A 24,681-nucleotide genomic window follows, 5' to 3' on the forward strand; every position below is an offset into this window, starting at 1 on the left:
GATGCTGTATATTTAAGTCACCTTAAAGCTCTCCTTCTTTATTTTTTTACCATTCACTGTATGTATCTGGATGCACATTATATACTTCATGCACCTTTTCCTCCTTTGTGCCCCTTCTGTTTGTTTATAAAAGCCAATGTCACAAGTGAATTTCTCCGTTGTGAGATCAATAAAGTTCTTTTCTGTTTTATTTGGAAGCAATGCAGCTGGTCGAAGTACAAATCCAAATCAGCAACACAATTGTGCATGTAATTTAAAAAAATAAAAAGGTGATTAGTTTCTGTTGTCTGAGATGATGGTGGAACATTCTTAAGAATTTTCATCTAGAAAATACATATTCATGCTTCCAGTAAGAACAACCAGCTGAACTGGTGCTGAAGCAGCAAAGCCTCCCTGGCATCCACAGCGGGGAGATTATAAATGAGTGATCCTGGTCAAAGAGAGCTGTGCCATTTCCCATCAAATCTTGTTGGTGGCATGGTTTGATGACAGGCAAGTATTTAGCATGTAATTGTTTTGGTGTCTTCAGGGTTTCACTCGGATTTCAGAGATGTTAAGTCAGTGTAAATGAGATGTTTGATTCTTATGTCATCTGTCCCTCACCAGGGCCTATCCTGAAAGCCTGTCAACTGATAGAATAGATGTATGTTGGTTTCATTGGGGGGGCAGGTCCTGTAAGACTTTGTGCTTGGTATCAAGATCTAGGTTGGGAGCCTAACAGGGAACAGCAGCAGCTCCCGGGACACTTTGTTTAAATAGACTCCAATCAGCTTTAATGGGGTTAGGCTGATGGAGTGGCACATTTCCGGAGCTGATGTGAGTAAGAAGTGGGTTCTCTGTTTCTATTTCTAGTGTTTATACTGAATTACTTCAGCAGTTTGCTGAACTAATAAGCTGGTTTCATGCAGTTTATGTTTATTCATGTTTTGTTTTGCATTCCCTTTTTTTTGTGGTGCCTTTATAAAGTTCACCTACCCCCAAAACTATTACACATTTAGTTATGTTACAGCCACAGCATTTGGTGCATTTTATTATGATTTCCTTGTGATAGACCAAAATAGTCGACTATTTTAATGGAACATGGTGTGATGATATACAGCTGTCAAAAAAGGAGAAATAAATGTCATATAATTATGGAAAGAAGATGGCACAACTACACACCTACAGAGATGGGGTCTTCCAATAAACTAACAGGTTTAGCAGGAAGATCTTGCTTTTGTCATGGTGGGGGTGTGAGGGGTCATTTATGATTTAAAGGGCTCGGGACACACAGCGCTGGGATGAAATGTCTTTTATGGAGGGAAGAGGAGCCCCAATGATTTTCTCTGCTGTTCACCAAACAGTGAGACAGCTGGTCAGAACACTCTCTATAGTGCTTCTGTAGAATGTGGTGAGGATGGGTGGGGGCAGGTGGGCTCTCCTAGTCCTCGACAAGAAGCACATGCGCTTCTGTGCCCTTTTGATGTGATGTGCACCTCCAGGAATTTGGTGCTGTAGACCTACACCACAGCTGAGCCACTGATGGCTTAGTCAAAGTAAAATGCTTTAAAAAGTTTTTTTTTTATTTGCAAGTAGGGTTTTTCAATTAAGTTGCAATGTTTTGAACAATTTGATCATTTTAATTTCATGTTTGATTCATTAAAAGATACAATAAAGGTTTTTGTAAGTTCATAAAGTTTATTACTAAAATTTGTTTTTTTCATTAGATTAATAAAAAAAGTTAACCCTTTACAATTACCATCATAACCACAATTTATAAATGATAAAGCAACAATGTTTTTTAATTATTAACAGATAGTTTATTAATATTTGTAAACAGATAATTTTGCCCTTCCATTTTAGTTCATCCTTAACTATAACATTAGTGGGCTTCATGCCTAACCTAATAGGACTTATTTATAGTGCCCTGCGATTTTAATTTAGCCCTAACATTAGTGTGCTTATACAGTAGCAGCCATTCAAAATGCTTAATGGCTGCCCACTTCCCTGCAGCTCCCAGCAAAATCCCTTTCAACTTCCAGCCACTGGCATTCTGAGCATGCATTTTTTTTTTTACTCCACCATTTCACTGAATCACAGGGTCTGATAAGGAGATGATACTTCTCTTTTGATCTAACTTTCCGCAAATCATGACAGAATGAATATTTTAGTGCAATGATTGATGTTTAAAAAGGAATTGTAGGGGACTAGCCAAGGACCAGCCAAGGGCCCATCAAGGAAAGTGGGGACATTTTGAATGGCTACCACTTTACCTTAATACATTATATATTTAGCTTTTATAAATTATTTAGATGCAGTTTAAAACAGAATGAATTATTAATAAACTATCTCTTTATTATTTATAAATTGTATCTTTACCATTTATAAATTATGGTTTTAAGATTCTTGTAAAATGTAACCAAAAAAAAAACGAAATAAATATACGAATCCTTAATACTAAAATTCTCGATAGCTGTAGTTAGAAGTGTTCAAGCAAAAATGTATTGAAACTTGAACAAAATATAAGTTCTTGAGGGAGGGTTGAAAAGTTTTGCTAAGCACTCTGTAGCCCTATGCTTGGTACAGATATTTGTGTTTGTGATTTGTCAAAACCTTCCTTGTATTTCTAACTCAGTAAAGTCACCAGTTTCTAATGAACAAAAAGAAAAGGAAGCAAGCTGATAATTTTCCTTCTGCAAGTTGAGCATATATTTACCTCTGATAATCCTATAAACTTCGTATAAAACAGAGGTTTAACAGTTTCCATTTCCTTTATTGCAGTGGATCCAAACTCTGACTCAGTGCATCTTATAGAAGAAAGCCCTACGGAAGCCCTGAACGACCCAATGAGCTACAGAGGCTCGTCTCTCAGTTCTCGCTTCATCAACTACATCAAGGCAAGATATCCGTCCATGGAGCTGCTTATTCTTTCTGTGTTTCACTCCAGGCTTGTTAGAGTGTGAAGCAATAAATGGCCTTGCTCCATTATATATCTGATGGAACTTGCGGAAAGCTGTGATGTTGACTAAACTGCTTCACTTCACTAGATTCAGCTCCCTCCACATCTAACACCCTGAAAATATAAATAATTCTGTTTTTTGCAGAAGGAGAATATCACCAACATTTAACACAGAATCTGCGTTAAAAAACAATGTGGAACCATTTCTAGCACCTCTAAGAATCTTTTTACAAAAATGTATATATTTTTGGGTTAGTAAGGAATTTTAAATTAGCAACCCAAAAGTTTGTACATTGTTTGGGTGTAAATATGATGACAGAGACTCCAATGCCACTTAAATATTAATCAAACTGGAAAAGACAATGGGAAAATACCTATCCATCTATTAGCAATATCAAAAAGATAAAAACGTTTTGTGAAAAAATAACACTGGGAACAGACCCCAGCTTTTCTCTTTACTAACTCACAGTTGGACAAACATAGTAAAGTTTGGCTTCAAAATATTTTTGCTGTGATAGCTGAATTTCTTTTAATGATATGCCAATAAATTGGTAGGAAGCAGTACAATTTGCCCTCGAGCTTTGTGTGCTTTTGAAGTTCCTGATAATTTAGCTCTTTTTCAAAATGCATCTCTACTGGAGTTGTTTGAGTCTGTTTTAAGTTAGGATTTTTGGCTGAAACTCCTTGACATGATTTTTAATACTGGACACTGAGCTGTTGCCCAAAAATTTTTTAATAGAAAATAATCCTCTTTAGGTTGATTGCTTTAATATGAATTCATATAACAGAGCTGTTAAATGGGCGAGATGTAGCTAATGTCTCTGACTTCTGGCCAATGGCTGGTGGAGATTTAGTGAAATGTGACGGGTGCAGCTGTTGCTGATTTCTGTTTGTTTGCAGGGTCGAACCGCTGCAGACTTTGAAGAACCACTGAGGATAGAGGAAGACCCACACTGGCCAATGGAACAAACGTGAGTTTAACACTGGTGCTTATCCAGTTAAACAGAGCTTCTGAGTGTTTATTCATCCTTTGATTTATTGTTTAGCCTTTCATTCATACATTTAGGCTACTCTTTTTACCTTACAGCTACTTGTGAAAATATATTTTTTTCAGGAAACTTAATTAGTTAACAAATTTTTGTTTAAGCCGATTTCAATATTTTATATAACTTTCAAAATCAGTAATAATTAAAGTTAAAATAAGCAGTGGTGCACTGAGAAGAGATTTAGATATCAGAAACCCAGATTTCTGAAATCTGTGTTTTGCTCGGATGTAACAAACCAACTTAAACTGGTATTACACTTACACTCTAGTTGGAGATGGCTTTATTTTGGGTCTGAAGATTATTTGATTTAAAGTAACAAATACAAGTATGAAAAAAAGAAAAGTGCCTAAGTTTTTAACAACTCTGTGATAAAAACCTTAAAGTTGCACAATATGTTATGTGAAAAATGCAGTCGCTTTTCAATAGCTGCTTAAGCTTTGTTAATCATCTGACTTAACTGTAAACATTTTACTGATACTGAGGATGGTTAAAGTTGAGTCTTTTCAAAGCATTTAACATTGAGAGTTTTAGTTAGCACAACCTATGTGCTTTTACATGCATCACCTTGGTAAGTCATCCAGAGGATTGCATTTCATTCTTTCCTTCAGGCTAATCATTTTATTTAGTGGTAGTTGAACGAATATATGACTGATCCAGTTTTCTGAAATACCCTAGTGTAGCATTGCCTCTATATTTAGAAGTGTTTGTTAAAAATGATCATGGCTTTTACTTTGCAAAGCTTCTCTGCCAGCCAGCATTATGCAGTTTAAGGTTAATCATGTGACAAGAAAAGCTGCACTCTCGCATGTCTCTGAAGATTCTCTGTCATCCAGGTCATGGTGAAGCTTGGTCATGCTCTAACTAGTGATGAGGACCTCCCCACCACTAGTTAGAACCAAAGAAGCGTCTTGGATGAGAGGAATACTTCACGTCCAGTTGTCTAGACTGAAACTTTTTGAGCCTGGAAAGTTAGCAACACAGAGTGGTGTAACTAATTCAGTGACAACACATGTCATCTCAGGGCACTTTAAAGAGACAATTCAGCCCGATCATACCGTCAGATTGGTTCAAAGATTTCTACCTAAGGAAAACCAGTTGATTGCATCGACTCATTGACTCGAAGGCCAGCTGGGGTTCAAGAGACACTGTCAACTAGCTCCACAGGCGGCCCCGTCCACGAAACACAGTCAGGCAAACGAGCTCCGAGCCAGCTCCCATGTCAGAGGATGAAGAGAACACATGCACAGCTGATAGTTCTCTTCAGGATGGCGTCACAGCCAAACAGGAACAGACCGGATGAAGCTGCTATGTGAAAAAGCAGATAGAACCTTATGTTAGAGATTGAACTAATAAATTCTGCAGAATGGGAGAAAAGAGATGGAATGAAGTAGAATGATGAAAAGGGGGTCCCCGTCCTCCAGCAGTCTAAGCATAACTATAGAGATAGCATTGGATAACCTGAGCCACTCTAACTATAAGCTTTATCAATAAGCAAAGTTTTAAGCCTACCTTTAAACCCGTAGACAGGGTGTCTGCCTCAGGGACTAAAACTGGTAGTTGGTTCCACAGGAGAGGAGCCTGATAACTAAAAGATCTGCTTCCATTTAATTTTTTTAGAGATTCTAGGAACCACCAGTAAACCTGCAGATTCAGAGTGAAGTGCTCTGTTAGGGACATAGGGAACAATCATACCTCTGATATAAGATGGAGCTTGGCCATTTAAGGGTTTATATGTGTGTAGGAGGATTTGAAATTATTCTTGATTTAACAGGAAGCCTATGAAGAGAAGTGAGGGTAGGAGAGATATAATCTCTTTTTAATTTTCATGAGAACTCTGGCTGCAGCATTTTGGGTCAGCTGAAGGCTTTTAACGTAAGTTTGTTAATTTTAATGCCATTCCTGGTTGACTGCAAAGAATACATTCTCCAAGTCAAATATATATTATAAATACTTATTATTGTTCTAGTATTGGACAAATGGTGTTAGGGATTATTTTATACAGTTCACAGAGACCTCTTTGGCTAAAAACATAAATATGCATGCATTGTAGGGGTGTAAATAATAATCGTTTTGTATCGATGCATCGATCCAAAAGCCGACGATCCGATGCATCGACACGTCCGCAAGATAATCGATTAATGTTTTTTTTTTTCCCTCCGGTCTATTTTTATCCATTTGCTCCTGGGCGTAACTCTCCTCCCTCCCTGCGGTGCCGCTAAACTTATTTTGCCCTCCTACCGCGCTTCCTGGTTATACTCTTACAGCAGTTTGTTGCAGCAAGCTTCACACAGACATTTCTAAATTATGCTCAATATTGAAGCGTGGTCTGAGCTACACACTGTGGGTCTAGATACGGCCGAGGCGGCGAGGAAGTGGGGGCGAGTTTAGTCCGACGACGGAGGGAAAAAAGAGCGGAGATTCAGCTGGAAAAAGGCTCCCAGCGTTCTCGCGCACCTCGCTCTTCTAGCGGGTCAAACTTCACGAGTTGTTTTCCGCAATTTCGGTCATAAAAACAAAACAAGCCGGCCTCCTGTCTGCTGCACTGTTTGCGGTCAGCTACAATCTGGGAGAGGAGCAGCGAGCGTCTCTCAAGGGGCGGTGACGTCAACACTCTGGAGCCTTCTTCTTCTTCTTCTTCTTTTTTTTAATGGCGGTTGGCAAACAACTTATAGGTGCATTACCGCCACCTTCCAGAATGGAGTATGGACCAGACAAACTATTATATTCTCCCTAAAATACCCGTTCTTCTTAGAAAATTAAAAATACTACCAAAAACTACATCCCCAGATGACCTTTGAAACAATTCCCTTATATCTAGTTTACTTTTATTCCTGTCTAACTCTCTACACAACATCTCTCTTTCCTGAGTATATTTATTAAATTCTAAAAAAATATGTTGGACAGTTTCTCTGGAGCCGAGGTATTGCATTGAACTCATTACACTGATATTGTGCAGTATTTTTACAGTATTTTTTGATGCAACTTTTCTACTTCTGTTATTTGCTGTTGTTTCTAAAGAAAATGCATAACGATATTACAGCTTTCATTGATTTATTTCAAACTTGAAACTTTGTTTAGCCTGTAAGGTGTAAAAAAAAAAAAAATAATAATAATAAAAAAAAAATTAACCGATTAATCGAATCGAATCGAATCGTGGTGTATTCTTAAGTATCGAAAATAATCGAATCGTTGGGTCAGGAAATCGATACTGAATCGAATCGCCATGATGGATGTGATTTACACCCCTAATGCATTGCAACAATTTTTGAATCCATTGTACACATTTTTTATATAAATGTCCCTTTTATACTTTCTTGTTTTAGGTCTAAGGTCTCGGGGGGCACAGAGCTCCAAATTCACATGATTAACCAGCTACAAGAAGCTGTGGAGCTGCTGCAGAGCCCCAGCAGGTGAGAAAACGGGGGCAATGAAGCCTCAACTTGCTGTTAATCCAACCCAGAAGACTTTAACACTAACTCAGATTCAAAAACAGTGTTCAAGATTAGTTTTAGGTGTGATTTAAAGATTAATCTTTGAACACAGCATCTGGAGGTTAAAGCTGAAGTCTGTAAGTTTTTAAAAATCACTTTTTTGTCATATGGGCTAAAACTGTCCCTATGCCCAGACAGCAGTACATGTGATATGTAACCTGTGAGAAAAACCGCTTCAATTGGTCCCGCCTACTGCCTGTATTGCAATCTGGAAAGAATATTTCGGGACGAGACAAAACAACCAATCACAGCCAGAGGAGCATCTGATGGAGTGTCATTCACAGCTCACACACGCTGAATCCCGCCCCCTCCCTCTCACCGCTGAACCTGTCGCTGCTGCCCGGCTGCCGCAGTCAGGAGGACGCGCGTGGAAGTCATGGCGGAGCGACAGCCACCAGCGAAAGAGAAACTGCCCTTACTGCCTCTTACATTTGCTCTTTTTACATCCCTGCCTCTAGCTGCTTGGAGGTGACTGTTATCGCTCTTAACAGTTCACACTCCATGCCGCACACGCTGCTTGGACGCTTCTGGTCGCATGCGGTAGCCGTGCAGATGCTGTGAGAGGGGTGGAGCTTGGAGGTGGGGCATGAGTGAAGCAGAGAGGGTGGGGGAGTGGCGTGAAACCTGTTTTTCTTCAAATTTTCAGTCGAAGTCTGCTCTCTTCTCAATGTAACAGACTGCAGCTTTAATCTCCCCTAAATATTAAGGAAACTTTATAATTACTACAGAATCCTGTTTTCTTTTCAAATTCTGTAAACAGCAGCAGGTACAATAAGCAGGATTTAAACAAATTTTTTAAACTTCATGTTTCAGAGTGAGCACAGAGCAGGAGGATGTCCAACTTTACCCTGTGGAGATAGCCACAGTGGAAGAGTCCTTCAAGTAAGTTTCCATTCGTTCCAGCCCTACTTTATCGTGTTAATAGTAGAGGTGAGTATTGGCATGAGTGTTGCGATTCGATACATGGCACGATACTTGGGTCACGATACGATATTATCACGATATTGCAGTATCACTATATATTGCCATATTTTCCCCAGCTATCAAAATCAAATGATGAGATAAAACAGCAAGTGCTGTATATTTTCATCAGAAAATATCGATTAGGTATTATTATCCATGTTGTTTGGGGTTTTCTTCCACTGTGACTGCCTCAAATACAGTTTTGGTGCTGCACGCACAGTTAAATCAATGTTTTATGTAACCCTTTTTTTTTTTTGAAAATCGATACTAAGAAGTGAAAGATTGATATTATATTGGGTAGCCGAATATCACGATATATAGCCAAAACGATTATTTCCCACACCCCTAGTTAATAGACATCGGTCTGAATAAAGTTACATTTTAGATATTTCGAAAAAACTGTCTCTATTTTCACCAGCTAGGCGCTGGTAATGTAAATGTTTTTAGAATATTCTGTATTTCTTTACAAGGCTGAAACTTTGTATTATAAATGTAGTTTAACACTTTAAACAATTAAAAGGTTTATTTTATTGTGATGTGATAATAAACATGAATGAACATGTATATTTAATGTAAGTTTGTACAAGGAAAAATTATTTAATTAATTAGAACAACTTGCATATTTTTTACTTGCCTTGCAAGCAAGATGAATTGTCTGTACTGAATGTATCTCCTTTTTGCAAACACTTTCTACAAGAGCCTTCCTAGATTGATACGAGTAGTTCAATTTGAATTCTACAGGTTATCCATCTGTTTTTTTTTTAGTTAATTTTTTAAGTCCCCAGTATCTACTGAAAACAGATGCATTGCCCTCCCGTTAGCTATTTTTTAAACTACATAGCAGGAGTTATAACCCATATGAAAATCCAGTCTGTCCTTTTCTCATTTGGGATTCTTTTCTCTTGATCTAATAAGTAAGTATTCATTTGCATGTGTAATACTTTCAGCAACAGAATGTAAGACTCTTAATTCTTGTAATTCTACTCTTTTAAACAAAGCATGGTTTTAAAATAGACGTCTTCGGTTGTGCTGTTCTTCTTTCCATTTGACAAAAAACGTAAAGCAGTAAAAAGCATCAAAAAATAATTTCACCTCATCTCCATTTTGTTCTCACTAATTATTTTTTTTTGTGCCTAAAAGATTGGTTGCACCTTATGGAAAATAAGTTTTTGAACACCCTGCTATGTTCCTTCATCCTGCTAGTTCTCCCATTTAGAAATCCTGGAGCAGTCTGAAATTATCATCGTAGGTGCATGTCCACTTTGAGAGGCATAATCTAAAACAATTATTTTTTTTTAATCCAGAAATAACAATGTATGATATTTTAACTATTTATTTGAATGATATCAATACATATCTGAACAGCTGAGAAAACCAATGTTAATATTTGGTACAGTAGCCTTTATTTGCAATTATAGAGGTCAAACGTTTCCTGTAGTTTTTCACCAGGTTTGCGCCCATAGCAGGAGGGATTTTGGCCCAGTCCTGAACACAGATCTTCTCTAGATCAGTCTGGTTTCTGGGCTGTCAATAAGAAACACAGAGTCTGATCTCCCTTTAAAGATTCTCTATGGGGTTAAGTCTGGAGAGTTGCTAGGCCATGCTTCCTGATATGCTTCTTACAGAACCACTCATTGGTTATCCAGGCTGTGTGCTTCGGGTCATTATTATGTTGGAATGACCAACCTTGACCCATCTTCAATGCTCTAGTCTAACTGAAGGAAGTCTTGCAAGAGGGAGATTGACAGTCATGTTTACAGTAGCATCTTCCATTTTCTACTGATGGTTCCAATGGTGGACCTTTTTTCACCAAGCTGCTTAGCAATTTCGCCGTAGACCTTTCCAGCCTTGTGCAGGTGTACAATTTTGTCTCTAGTCTGTTTGGACAGCTCTTTGGCCTTGGCCATGTTAGAGTCTTACTGATTGTATAGGGTGAACAGGTGTCTTTATGCTGCTAACGACCTCAGACAGGTGCATCTAGTTTAGGATAATAAGTGAAGTGGAGGTGAACATTTTGAAGGCAGACTAACATGTCTTTGAGTGTCAGAATTCTAGCTGATAGACAGGTGCTCAAATAATTATTTGCAGTCTCATCAGAGGAAACTTGGCCTTATCCAAACTGTGATAGAATTCAGAGAGGGAGAGAAGCTGATGTTGACTCTTCAGAGAATTATCAAATTATATTTCAATTAGTACTAACTGTAGACTCTCTTCCACTTCCTCTGCATCCACCAGGAAGGGGGTGGAGAACAGCTTGATTTGTTTTTCAATGAGAGAAAAATATTGGAAACGCTGGTTGAATTTCAACACGAGAGATGCAGTCACATACACATATTTCTCCTTTGGTGATTTCAGACAGCACAGTGAATGATGCAGCATCTATGCCTTTTGGTTGTGTCTCAAACAGCCAGAGCTTTATGCAGAAGGCTTTTATGTGCACATACAGGTGTACAGGCACATTCTATGTTCTTGTGTAGTGCATTCAGATGATGCATAAGATCAAGTAAAGATGCCAAGCCTGTCCGGGTCACTTAGCTCATGAGGCGGTTGGCCCTTCTCTTTTTAAAACTGGTTGATTTCAGATCTCAGCAAATAAAACTGCTGCAGCTCAGAGCCGCAGCTGAGTCAGTGCACATGAGAATGGTAGAGTACATCCCCCTATTCAGCTTCAACATCAGATAGGAAATCTGAAATTCTTTGTGGTACAGTGCTCTACCTCAAATTATTTTGACAGTTTTTATAACAGTATTCAAACATCGCCCAGCTGGATAGTCTGGGCATACAGTGCTTCTTGGTGGATTATATAGTACATCCTAGCAGTCTCAAGTCCACTCTCTTTTACACTGGCGCACACCAACAATGCCATACCTTTGCGCTCACCCATCATGGCCGGAGCTTCATCTGTTGTTACCCGCCAGAGCTGGTCCCACTTAAGCCCCATCTTCTCAACTGCCACCGACACTGGTTCAAAATGATAATGTCAAGCTGCTCCTCCGTGCAGCAAGAGTTATCATCTATTTCCCGCAAAAAAATTAACAGCTGTGCATTGTCTGTGTTGCGTGTGCTCTCATCACAAGCTATTGGGTACAAATCTAAATCACAAGCGTTGTCTCTCAGCTCAAGTTTCAAGTTAGCTGATAAGTCATCGATTCTCTGCACTACTGTATTTCTGGAGAACCTCACATTGTTAAAATCCGACACTTTTCTGGGCACATTACTTCTGTTACTTTTAACACAATTTACCCTGAATTACTCATGAGAAACTTCAGAAGACTCAGGTAGAGGCATCAACAATCACCTTGATCAGAGACTACCTGATAAAAAGACCACAGTTTTTTAGCCTGAAGGGTCAACTGTCTAATCAAGTAGACAGCAGCACAGGAGCACCACAGGGGACGGTGCTCTCTCCTTTCCTTTTACTCTATACATGTCTGACCTACAGTGCCAGACACAGCCCTATCATCTGCAGAAATACTCAGATAACTCTGCAGTCATTGGTTGCATCAAAAATGGTCAAGAAGCCGAGTACAGAGGGCTGGAGAACTGTTTTGTGGCATGTTGTAGAAACAGTCATGTGATCATGAATGTCAACAAAACAAGGGAGATAATTGTAGATTTCAGAAGAAACAAGAACAAGTTCAAAACTATTAAGACTGGAGACACAAACGGGAAGCCGCCAACAAGAAGGGACGGAGCAGATTGTACTTCCTAAGGAAGCTTAGGTCCTTCAGTGTTTGCAGCAAGATGCTGCCTACCTCCTACCTCTGTTGTGGAGAGTGAGATCTCTTCTGCGACCATCTGCTGGGGTAACGGTTTTAGAGGTAATGATTTAAAAAAAGCTCAACAAGCTAATAAAGAAGGACACCTCTGTTCAAAGAACTCCTCTAGAACCTCTGGAGATTATTTCAAGAATAAGAATTCCTCAAAAAGTGAAGAATATTATGTACAACAGTTACCATACTTCTCAGAAAATTTTTAAACAACTGAGTATCTTCAGTATGAGACTTTCCCAGATCTGGAGCAAGACAGACCGATACAGAAGATCCTTCCTGCCAGTGGCTATCAACACCTACAACACCTCCTTAAAAAAAAAACTAAAGAATTGCTGCAACATTTTATTTTCCTTTGCGATTGATCAAATATTTTGTAATTGAATTTAATTGAATTTTTTGATTTTGTAAATATGTTCTTAGATCTTAATATTTCTTGTCTCGTCTCCTTTGTTTCTTTTTAGCGGACAGGACGTAGATGAGGGCAGCTCAACACCAAAGGTACAGTTTGTTAAATTAATATCAATCGATTTCAAGTATCCTGATCAATTCTTTCTTGCACATGCCTAGCTAGCAGCTTGTATTGTCAATTGTGTTACTTTCTACTGATAGTACCTAAATAACTTGAGACAGAACACAGTGGATATAAAATGTATTTATTACATAAAAGCAGCTGGCTTAGAGCTGTTTGTTTTTATTTGATGAAAATAATTTCTTATTTTCTGTATGTTTTTCAACATACTTTCAAATTCCTTCGTGATGATGATAATTCACTTCGTTTTATCGGAAATTAAGCCCTTCTATCAAAGCTAAATATGTTTTTGTGAGGAAAAAAAAAGTTTGGTGTTTAGAAATATCCTCTATGCTCAGTTCTGCATTCTACAATTCTTATTAAGTTGCTGCCAGGCTATTTCTTTAAAAACTGCCTTGTCTTTTTACAAGGAAATTGCAGTATGCAAATATTTAGAGTTAAGTCTTAAACCTTTTAGGAATCAAGAGCACCTATTCCCTAAATGCTTTATGCGTCCTGTAGCAGCACATGGAAGAGGAAGGCTATGAATTCCAGAAGAAGAGGCAGATGATTCTAGAGAAGGCCAAGTATGAGGCCCGGCTTGCATGCCAGGAGTATGGTTGGCATATGAAGGTAACGGTAGCAGCAGACCTCTAGATGTAGGCTCTGTCCAGCCCATCAGAGTCAACTGTCTTCAGTTGAGCTTCCTTAGTAATTTGACTGTTGTGTTTTTGTTTTTGCTGTTTATTTTTTAACTGGCTTAGCTCCCTTATATGTGTCACATTTCATCTGGCAGCCTATTGCACATGTGAGCATTTTGGTTATTTACATAACACAAATGCGATGCATGCCATCTTGCCCAGTTGCAGAAGTGTTGTTGAACTTCACAGACTTTTAACCCCACCCATCAGCACAGCTGTAAGCTCCTGGAAATTATTTTCCAAAGGTCAATTTTCTCTCAAGACATTGTCTGCAGTCTCAAATACATATGATTTTTTCTATCAAAAGAAAATTCCAATACATTTATTTTACTCTCATAATGATTTACCCCTTTCAGATCGCTTTTTTCTTGAATAAAAAAAAAAAAAATACAAAAGTAGCTAGATACCCTTTCACGTGTGCTGTATGACCTACTGAAGAAGCCTATTTAAAGCAACATTTATGCACCTACTTAAAAAAACACACTGCCTACTAGTGGCAGGGCAGAGAAATAACACCCGTATAAGACTTATGATTAGTGAAAACAATTCCTGTAAACACTTCTCCCAATAATTTAAACATTGCTTTATCACTGGTTTATCACAAAGCTACTTTAGACTGGTTTCTTCTGAGAATTACTGAAGATAAAGCTATGGCTATAAATGTCTACGTGCTGCAAACAGTTATATTTGCCTGTTCGAGAGTTAAAATACTAAAGGTAGGATGAGAAGAGCTGTGTAAGGAGTTATGCAGTTGCCTTTAACTTCAGTTTTTGAAGTTCTGTTGATAAAGCTTCATGGCAGAAGTTTGTGTTTCTGTGCTTTTTGTTTGAGACATTTTTGAGTCTATGTAACTTGCTCGAACATCTCAGAAAATATTACCTGTCTGTTCTATAAATGTTCTAAGGATTGACTTTTCATAGCTATGCTTCCTTTCTGTTGTTGCAGCGGGAAGACAGATCTCCAGGCATGGGACCTCCTTCACTATCCAGTCCGCCTTTTGGGCTGAAGCCCCGCTCAGGTACTTTGATTGATCTTACAGAAAAAAAATATGCTTAGTATTCTCAGGTTCTTGTTTTTAGAATAACTGAAGCACTGGAAATGTGTTGGACTCCATCTGTTTATTGGGTACACATAATCACAATGAAGTTAATAATTTGATGGTTAGCATGAGGCAGAACAAATCTGCTTTTATATTTATTTCAGATCTGTAGTTCTGATTTCTCTGCTTAATCTCTATGATAAGGATGGATTTGTTCTGTTTGCCAGCTGACTAACTGCTAATAAAGCTAACATGATACTAACAGCATGTCAGGGTGATCAGTGAAATGCCACTAATGATTTTTTTTTTATTGTGTGTGTGCTCTTTGTCATTTTTGTGTTTTTCCCTCTTCTGGGTTTCCTGCATTCCTTTGATGTTAAACTCACAAAATTACTTAATCCTTCCTGCCTGTGTCACTAAATTATTAATTGTGCCATTGATTTCGACCAACTTTCTCCCAAACTTATTGCCTGACCTTGGTGACATTGTTTCTGGGTTTTTTTTTTGTTTTGTTTTTTTTGTGGAATGAACTTGCTGTTCTTGTCCTTTGCACCCCTCCCACCTTCCTGAAATTCGTACGAACCTGGCATCCCTTCCATTTGATCACCTCCCACCTTCTGGTTGTAGCCCCACCCTCACTCACATGCTCACCTCCTCCTTCCTCTCTAGACCACTCCCTCCTCTCACAGGCATCACACGTACATCATAGACATGGCGATGGAGGCATGCACAGCCTGGGTGAGACACATTTTTTCTGTTTACTGGTCAATTCACACACATCTGTCCAGGAGAGTCAACTATGCTGTACTTCTTCGATTGTTTTTCTCCTCGAGGCAGTAAAAATCCAAACATGTACTTGTTTGGATAAAAAAAGATTGCTATCTTAAATTCAAAAGGCCTGGGCAATGCATCAAGATATTTAGAGAAGGATATAATGAGAGTATATCTTTATATAAGATGCCCTATTTTGTCTTACAGTTATGCTTTGATACTGGGCCTATTCAAATGTGGCTGTGTGACATTTGGGGCAAAGATTTGACTCAGGGGTTAATTTTCTTAAAGTCGTAGGGAAATCATTCTGGCTTAAATGTATAATGTAAATGTATAAAAAATGTACTCTATCAGATGATATTGTCCAAAAACTCTGTCTTAAAATCTCGGGGGGGTTTTCGTTATCTTCTGCGAGGCCAGTTTAGTTATACGTCAGCCTGAACACCTAAAAAATATCAGGGGTAATCTGTCAATCAATTTTTTTGGTCATAGCATCTGGATTCATATTTTGCAGCTAATATATGCAATGGTTGAAATAAGAATAATTTATTCTTTGTTGCTTTACTATTGAGTTACAGCCCGGTGTTCATGGGGATGGACGTCTGTGTCTTCGGCAGGCGTAGAGCTAACATAATTGGCAGTGTTGCAAGGGCTCAAACATGTATGGCTTTAAGCCATCTACCACAAAAGAAGCTTCTCCTCCCTGGCTTCCTCTTCCAAAACATCTTTGTCCCCGCTTTCCTCCTTCTAAATAAAAAATGTATGACGGAGGAGACTCATTCACGACCTCCGACACAAAACTCTCCTCCTCTTGCCTGTTTCAGCTGTCCATTGCGTTCCTTAAAGGTTCATTGCTAAGTCACCAATTTAGTGCTACTTGGTACCAATGTAATTTCCCATTGGGAACCTACTAGCACTAAGTTGCTAATTAGTTAGCAGCAATGCTTCAGAGAAACCAGCCACAATCAAACTTGCTTGCGAACTTCTGCCACAACAATCCGGTCCTTTTGATAAACGACCAATCAAATAAATTTTATTCACTCGTGTAAAGTCGTGCACCACTCGGGAGAATTTCGAACTGCAAAGGTTGGAACGGTCATTTCCCTAAGACTTTAATTACGAAAATTATAAACATCTGTGTATAATTCAGTTATAAAACAGTGTGGATCAAACCCACACTGTTTACATTTTATCACTGCTGCACTTTAACAAATCGAAATATCATTACAGGTGTACAAAATTATTATTATAATTTTTTTTGTATACACAAAGTGCACACAGAAAGTTGTCCAAGTCTAATTATCATGTATCAGTATTTGGGTAAAATGTCCACTATCCTGCTACATTTGAAAATAAAAGATTGATGAGCTGCTTTGGCTTACCATGCTCTGTCCTCCTGAAGGTTTTGCCCTGACAACTCGCAACCATGATGAGGCTAGGAGATTTTACAGTTTTTTGATGTCCTTTTTTTGTCTTGGATTTATCTTTACCAATAATATCTGACTAGCTTTTATAGATAAGAAAATATAGCCATTGCTAACAGCTGTTAAAATCTATACCTCAAAGATTTTTCCCCAATATTTACTTATTTATTTAAAAAGATTTACTTAAATCATGATCACTGATTGACTTCCAAAATGTCTACAGATTATCATAAACAACTGTTTTGGATTTGTGAGTCATGAATAGTGGTATCAGCACCCCTCTACTTGGTAGAATTCCAGATACAGTGGGTACGGAAAGTTTTCAAACCCCTTCAAATTTTTCTCTTTGTTTCATTGCAGCCATTTTGTAATCAAAATACAGAAATATCAAAAGTTCACAAGTATTCAGACCCTTTGCTGTGACACATATTTAATTCCCATACTGTTCATTTTTGGCTGCAATTAAACAAAGAGTGACAAATTTAAAGGGGTCTGAATACTTTCCTTGTCTACTGTATTTGAAACACTAAAGTTTGATTACGGGCATCCTATGATCAGTGAAACTGAATTTTGTTTCACCTTTTGTTTGTCCCCAGCTACATGCCTGCTTCCACTCATGCCTTAAGTGTGGGTTTCTGTTTGGGGGTGTTTATGAAGCAGCCTCTGATCAAAGTAGCGCTCTACCACATCTTCTTTCATCTTTAGCTGTTCGTGTTTTGTGGTAGTTCCTGACTACAGATGACATTTGGACTAAGTTAAGCCTGCCGTGTCTATTTTCAGGGAAAATAGCATGTTTTGGGAACCAGCTTCCCCTTGTAGGGCCCGATGCCTGGACCTTTAGGACGTTAAGGACTAAGTTGTGATTTGAGGTTATGTTGGATTAGGTATGAACCTGTAATGGTTAGGGCAAGGGTCACAGTTAGGCTTCAGAAATGAATGGAAGTCAATGAAAAGGCCCAGCAAAGATAGTGAGACCTGTTTGGGTTTGTTTTAGTACTCATGTGATTGCACATATGCTGAGCTGAGATGCGACCCACAGAATAATGACGGCGAGTTTGTGGAAATTATTTATGTTGTTTTCATTTTATGGTTGAAAATAAAATAAGAAGCAAACAGATGAAAGTGAAAGCCCTTTGGGAAACTCCTCCAACTCCCATTGTCATTGTGACACAGCACACACAAGTGAACACTGCACACCATGAAATTGCATTTATGCCTCACCCGTGCAAGGGGGCAGCCCTCAATGGCGCCCCAAGGGAGCAGTGTGGCGGGACGGTACCATGCTCAGGGTACCTCAGTCATGGAGGAGGATGGGGGAGAGCGCTGGTTAATTACTCCCCCCACCAACCTGACGGGTCGGGAGTCGAACCGAAGTATGTAGAAAGCTTATAAGCACCAAATTCCCTCACTGTCCTTTTTTCAATTCCCTGCTGCTTCTTTAGTGTTGCTTAGCCTCCATGATCCCATTAAGTGTTATCTTCTCTATGGTTCAATGCCCAGGGTTTGAAAGGCCACTGTTGTCACACAGTTTCTGACAGGCATCGGATGATCACTGATCCCTGTTACTAAGTCCTCCATGCTATGAAAGTAATGTTGGAACCTATTAATATCTTCATACCTTTGTACGATGAGATCCTTCTTAATCTTTTGTTACATCTTTGTCAACTGTTTTTTGTCAAAGGAATGCAAACGGACAGGAACATCCTGCCATAAAGAGATGAACTACACATCAGATAAATTGACTTAAACCAAGGATGGGAACTCGAGATTGAATACTGAAAATTAATGAGAAGGTGTTTTAGCAAAGTAGTATTAAAGGAATAGTACACCCAAAACATGATTAGCCTTCATTTTCTACTCACCCCCATGCTGAACAACACTCTGGAGTACTTTTTTGATATCTCAAATGCATCTGGAGATCTGGGAGGCTTCTTGCTGTCTGCTGACATTCAAATAATGGAGGTGCCCAGCGCCCGAGGCACATGCGCGATCACGACGCTACGGAAGCCGGCAGACCAAACCAGCGCATTCAGCTCGGCAAAGAACTCATGCTCTTCCTCAACACTGAAGTCCTCAGACATTTTTCTTTCGTTGTTTCTTTCTTTGCACAGGTAAACGGCACATTTCTTCTTCTACGCTTGCATTATTGGAAGAGCAGACGCTGAATGCGCACTTTCATCTGGTTTGGTCTGCCGGCTTCCGTAGCGTCGTGATCGCGCATGTGCGCGCTTTCAGGAAATCCTATACACTACTGTTTATGCTCTAAAAACATTCTAAATGACTTCGTTTCGAGTAAATTCTGGATGCTACCCACTCAGGACACTTGGAATACATTGGACGACCAGTATGGAGGAATATTGACACGTTTTTTGTAGACTTTTATGGACCTTTCTGTCTCGGGCACCATAGACCTCCATTATTTGAATGTCAGCAGACAGCAAGAAGCCTCCCAGATCTCCAGATGCATTTTAGATATCAAAAAAGTACTCCAGGGTGTTGTTCAGCATGGGGGTGAGTAGAAAATGAAGGCTAATCATGTTTTGGGTGTACTATTCCTTTAAGGCCGTGGGCTGTTTTCCAACCAGGTTTTCTCGTCTTTCTAACACAATTCAAGAGAAGAAGGTTTGGAAATATTTTATTAATGCTTCACATTTTATGTAAATCACAAACGCTGGGATGTGGACTGATCTAACCTAGACTGGAATATTTTACACTATATATTTTACACTATAATATTTGCCATTTCATAAGCTTTTATTTTGTGATTTGTGAAACGTTTGCTTCATCGCAACCTGGTGGTTTAAGCTGGATGCATTGTTGTGTCCAAACCAATAGTCTTCTGTTTGTTTTGTGATTATTTTTGATGTGACAAAACTAGTGTTTATGTTTAGTACTTCAATCATATTCTAAAAACAGAACTTATCAGATATACTGAACTGTCTGCCACTTTTTTATTTTCAGTACAAATATAGGCTACAGAGTGCGCTATTTTCTATTCAGCTAAAGTAATATCAGTGTTAAAGCCTTTAATGTGCTAATCATACACACACACACACATACACTGAGAAATCCCGAGCCATATTAGGATAGTGTGATACTCCTTTGGTATTGTGTGTGTTTGTGTGAGTGTAAGATCTGCACTATGAATGGGCCGTGCATTTGTCTGGCCATATTTGTGTTTGCCTGTCAATTCTTAGTTGCCATAGTTTGTGTTACATAGTGATCCCAGAAGGACTATAATACTTTTTCTGGAACAGGGTCCAAGATTTTTGTTTGGATCACAGCCTTGTATGTGTGTTACTGTTTGTGTTGCCCATTTTTGTGAGGACCAGTCTAAGGCCTGGAGGTATGAGCAGATCAGCTTTTTGGTTTAAGGTTCTTGATGGAGAGAGAAGCATTTTTCTTCAGCTTAGCTTTGCTGCTTTTTTTCTCTCTTGTCCTGAGTTTGGCTTAGACAAAATGTTATATTCATTTTAGGACTATCATTAAAATACATCTCTCATTCTGTCATCCGTTGAGAAATAACACTTTTTAGTGGTTTGTTAGGCCCCTTAATCCTTTCAGAGGTTGGATACACATTGCTTGTTTTCCCTTAAAAGGCGCCGATTGTGAGTTGCAGTTATTCTTATAACTACTATAAAAAACAGTCAAGAATCTTTGTAAGAACCTAAAAGCATGGAAACATCTGAGATGTTTATAATCTAGTCTGTGTATATTTCTGATTTACTGAATGTTAGAAAACATTTATTTTTAATTCTGAGAAAAAGGTTAACAGAAGACCATTTACCTTTCTTCAGAAAATATATTAAACAAATTGAAAACTGATGTAAGCTTCTGTGAATACTGTTGATCATTATCATATAATATTCAGCTGTTATGAAACTGAAGCCAGGGCTAACCTTGCCTTTGCTACAGCAGACCTCTCAAGGCCTTGGCCTCTCTAGGCCTGTGTGAGGTCCCGCTGGTTCTAATGGCACCTTTTTGTTTGTTCTGTCTGTCATTATTCCCCCACTAAATGAATAAAGTAAGAATTTATTATTATCTAGAGACTATTAATAGCAGGAAGAAAAATGCAAGTCCAGACGACCTGACCCACGTGTGATGTCACGAGTACATTTCTGTTTTAACTGTCAAGAATGTCAAGATAGGAGAAATGTCATCTTTCTTTATAACTTTCATCAGAACTCTGGCCGCAGCATTTTGGATAAGCTGAAGACTTTTAGCTCAATGTAGTGGACATCTTGATAGTAAAGAATTACAATAGTCCAGACTTGAAGCTTAAGAAATATATTTTTATTTTTTTAGTTTAGTTTCTCAATATTAATTCCCCTGGATAAGATATTTAAATTTTTGCAATATTTCAGAGATGAAATAAAGCGATTCTAAAAACCTGATTAATATGGGATTTAAATGACAAGGGTCCAAGTTGGTTGTTGGATTCCAAGTCAAAACTTATTATTTTATAGCTCTAGTCTTGATGCTTCACAGTGTGATTCCAAGTCGGATCTTGAGGAACACATTAGGTTTCCAAAGGGCAAGTTCAAGTAAAGACTTTAGAGCATATGTCCAGGTTAACCCGTGAGGATTTAGTCTGCAAGTCTTTAGTTGTGCAACTAAATTGCAACCCGTGTCTAAGTCTTATGCTACGTTTACACCAGAAGCAGCAAAAGCAGCAAAATCGCGTCTGCTGCTTCATTTTTGCTGATTGTACCAGTTAGTTCTGACGCGCGGCTGAAGCAGCTTTGCCGCTCTGGCTGCGCGGTGCAAAAGTGGGTCTGACGCGCATTGGGCAGAGCTACTCTATCCTTTCTTTGCCTTGCAGCTATATTTGCTGTGATCAGTGGGAATAAAGTAGTTCTAATATTATATATATATTTTAAGTGAGAAAATACACCTGAAAACCTCATCAGTGCAGCCAGTTCATTCAGATTACAATCCTGCCTTCCAATGTTATTTCTGTCTGAGCCGCTCAGACCCCCACATACCAGTTGTGCGCCGACAGTAGGAATCCCTTCAACAGCAGCCTCTGGCCGGGTCGCCTCCTCGCGGTTCACCGCAGCAGCTGGTAGGTGTTTTTCATCTAAATAATCCGATCTACAGGCACCAGAATAATAAAAGCGAACATATTCAGCCTGCAGATTTCTGCATTTTAAGTTAATTTATGGGTCAATAAACTGTTTTAGAGGAGTGATCATAGCACTCTGTATCATCAGCGCTGTGTCTCTCTCCCTGCCAGCTCCCAGATCAGCTTCTCTGTTTGGTTGACGCAGCGCGTCAAGCAGCAAAAGTTCAATTTTTCCATCTCGAGCAGCAGCGCATTTGCAGCGCGCCACACGCGTCAAACGCTTAAATGCGCCCAACGCGCCGGTTCAGCTGCTCAGACGCGCTGCCCATGCTGCTTAAAACGCGCCGCGGGACCTTTTGCTGCACCGTGACGCGCATCAACCATTGACTTTGCATGTAAACTGTCGCGCCTGCTGCATCCGGTGTGAACGCAGCATTAGACTGAAATGCCTATCAAATTTTAGGTACAAATCAGTCTTTCAGAATTTTACAATATGATTTTTTTTTTCTTTTTTTTATATGGGGCTGCTCAGTGGAACAGTGGGTAGAACTGCTGACTTGCAGCAAAAAGGTTCTGGGTTCGAGTCCCGGCCCGTCGTCTTTCTGCATGGAGTTTGCATGTTCTCCCTGAGCATGTGTGGGTTCTCTATGGTACTCCGGCTTACTCTCACAGTCCTAAAATATGATCCTTAGGTTAATTGGCTTCTCTAAAAAGTCCCCTTAGGTGTGAGTGTGTGTGAATGGTTGTTTGTCCTGTTTGTCTCTGTGTTGCCCTGTGATCGACTGGCGACCTGTCCAGGGTGTACCTCGCCTCTCGTCCGTAGACAGCTGGAGATACGCCCCAGCACCCCTCGCGACCCCACTTGGGATAAGCCTGTAAGAAAATGGATGGATGTCTTTTTTATGTAAAACAAAAACTATGTAAAATTTAACAGGTCAGTTTTTTTTAGCATATTTCTTTAAAAAACTTGCATCACACAGATCTCAGGAGTAAACACACCCACACTGTTCGGTCTCTGTTGTGTCCGCTGCTCTCTGCATAACAGTTCGGTGAAGAGAGAGAAAATTTAAATAAAGGTTAAAAAACACTTTTAACAATATGTTGATAGTATAAAACCTGAAAATATTTCTAATTCAGTCCAATTAAATCTATGAACCCCTTCATGCTGTTTTCACAGTGAATTCAGGCTCCCCGTCTTCCTTTTTTATTCCCAGTCCAGCTATTAAAATATCCTCTGAAATATTAAACACTGTATTATGCACATTTCATTTTAGCTGATAGGGTTAAGATGAAATGAGGACAGACCAGCGTAGTCCCACAATTACACACAGGACTAGCATTGTTCATCAGTACATCAGTTGCCTCTGTGAACCCATCAGAGAAGCTGCATGTAGCAACAAGAGAGAGATGATGTAATCTTTAGAGATTGTAACACGTGTTATACATAAGCTATTAAAAGTTATTTAAAACTCTGTAGTTGTTTTTTACAATTAAAGCTTATCTGGAGACATTTCCCTAGTTATGGTCATTTTGAGATCCTTTTCCTACTTCAGAGCAGAAACAGGCTTAATCAGTTTGTGTGTTATATCCCCCCAGGTTGTGTAATAATAAAGCCAAACCTGAGACTTTTCTAGGGTTGAATCTGTGTTCTGAAAGTAGTTTGTGAATCCACTAACTCCACTAACTTTTCCTTTAGAAAAGAAGCAGAAATTGAGACAATTTGCTGCTTTTGCTGTCTAGCACTTTAGCGTATTCTGTCATGTTGGGTCCAAAACAGATAATGTCTTGCCGGGGATTATTCAAACTATCTTTATGCTGATTCATGTCCACTTTTAAAAAGTGACCTTCCTGCTTTGGCAGCCTTAACCTCTTGTAAACCTATTCTTAATTAAAAAAAAAAATAGAAAAACATGATTTGCTGTTTGGCACTTACGAAAGATAAAGATTTAGCTATCTAATATGCAAATTTATGAGAGTGGATATAACTCCAACCTCTAGATCATAATGACCTTTGGTATGTGTAGAATATGCATTAACCGACAGTGTAATTTGGGAACTGCCTTTTGCTGAATGAAATTTGAAGATATAACTGATCTCATTGTAAGGGTCCTTTTGGGGAATATAATCTAAAACCTCTCTCACAAAGCATTTCTGTCATAATCCTGCAAAGAAAGGCTACCCATCAACCCTATCTAGTTATTTAAAGACCATGAGTGAAGTAGTGATATGCTGCACATCTATGAGTTATCCAAAATTAAACAAGCAGTTGACATCCAGTATACTACAGAAGGTCTCCTGGGTCTTTGCTTTAAGCATATTTTTTGATAATGTATATTGCAGATTCCTAATTATTTTCAGAATAAAAGAATATGTCAGACAACCTTAGAATATTACTACATTGGATTTATTTTTGTTTATTTTAAATTTCTTTGCACACTTTAAGTACCCTCATCAAACTTTAAATAACATTCTGTTAAGTAAAAATGTTCCATGTTGAGATTTTTCATATTAATGAAAATGTTTTTTATGCCTTTAATTATTTGTCATTTCTTTACTGCTGGTATCAAGAATGGTGTAGAAGTTTTTTTTCCTTGGTATTAGTAGTAGAGTGATGGGGACTAGGAATCTGATATTCATGACAACAATTCTGCTGTTGAGGCTCATTGAAAATGCAATTATCTCACAGGACAGTAGTGAGAAGTTTGCCATCCATTTTTGCCTGTGTTGTGTGTCAACTGTGATTGTTGCTAGGTGAGAGAGTGTTCTCTGAGTTAGTCTCAGAGTCTCTTCTTATATGCCCATCAAGTACAATCCCAGTGCCTTCCACAGCTGTGAGTGGAAGGCAAATATATCTGATAGAAGCTGATATAATCTTATATAGTTTTTAGATATTATCAGTCGAACCTAGAATATGCTCTACAATAGGGAGCATCAGCCTGTTAATGTGCGCTGGGAGGATGGT

At 38.8% G+C, this 24,681-nt stretch overlaps 1 protein-coding gene across 5 annotated transcripts in view; it reads left to right on the forward strand.

Annotated features, from left to right (window-relative positions):
- Positions 1 to 24,681, forward strand: part of lrch1 (leucine-rich repeats and calponin homology (CH) domain containing 1) — a 128,202-nt gene that overhangs the window by 83,271 nt on the left and 20,250 nt on the right. For 2 of the 5 annotated variants that reach the window (XM_038278288.1, XM_038278314.1), the window contains exons 9-15: positions 2,761 to 2,876; positions 3,839 to 3,909; positions 7,308 to 7,394; positions 8,289 to 8,357; positions 12,673 to 12,709; positions 14,366 to 14,438; positions 15,087 to 15,197. In XM_038278288.1, coding sequence (XP_038134216.1) covers positions 2,761 to 2,876; positions 3,839 to 3,909; positions 7,308 to 7,394; positions 8,289 to 8,357; positions 12,673 to 12,709; positions 14,366 to 14,438; positions 15,087 to 15,197 — 564 coding nt within the window. The remainder of the gene's footprint in view (positions 1 to 2,760; positions 2,877 to 3,838; positions 3,910 to 7,307; positions 7,395 to 8,288; positions 8,358 to 12,672; positions 12,710 to 14,365; positions 14,439 to 15,086; positions 15,198 to 24,681) is intronic. The other 3 variants (XM_038278307.1, XM_038278319.1, XM_038278297.1) reach the window with 2 other exon arrangements.

The sequence above is a fragment of the Cyprinodon tularosa genome, unplaced genomic scaffold (assembly GCF_016077235.1).
Source record: "Cyprinodon tularosa strain WSP-4 unplaced genomic scaffold, ASM1607723v1 ctg1014, whole genome shotgun sequence".
NCBI lineage: Eukaryota > Metazoa > Chordata > Actinopteri > Cyprinodontiformes > Cyprinodontidae > Cyprinodon > Cyprinodon tularosa.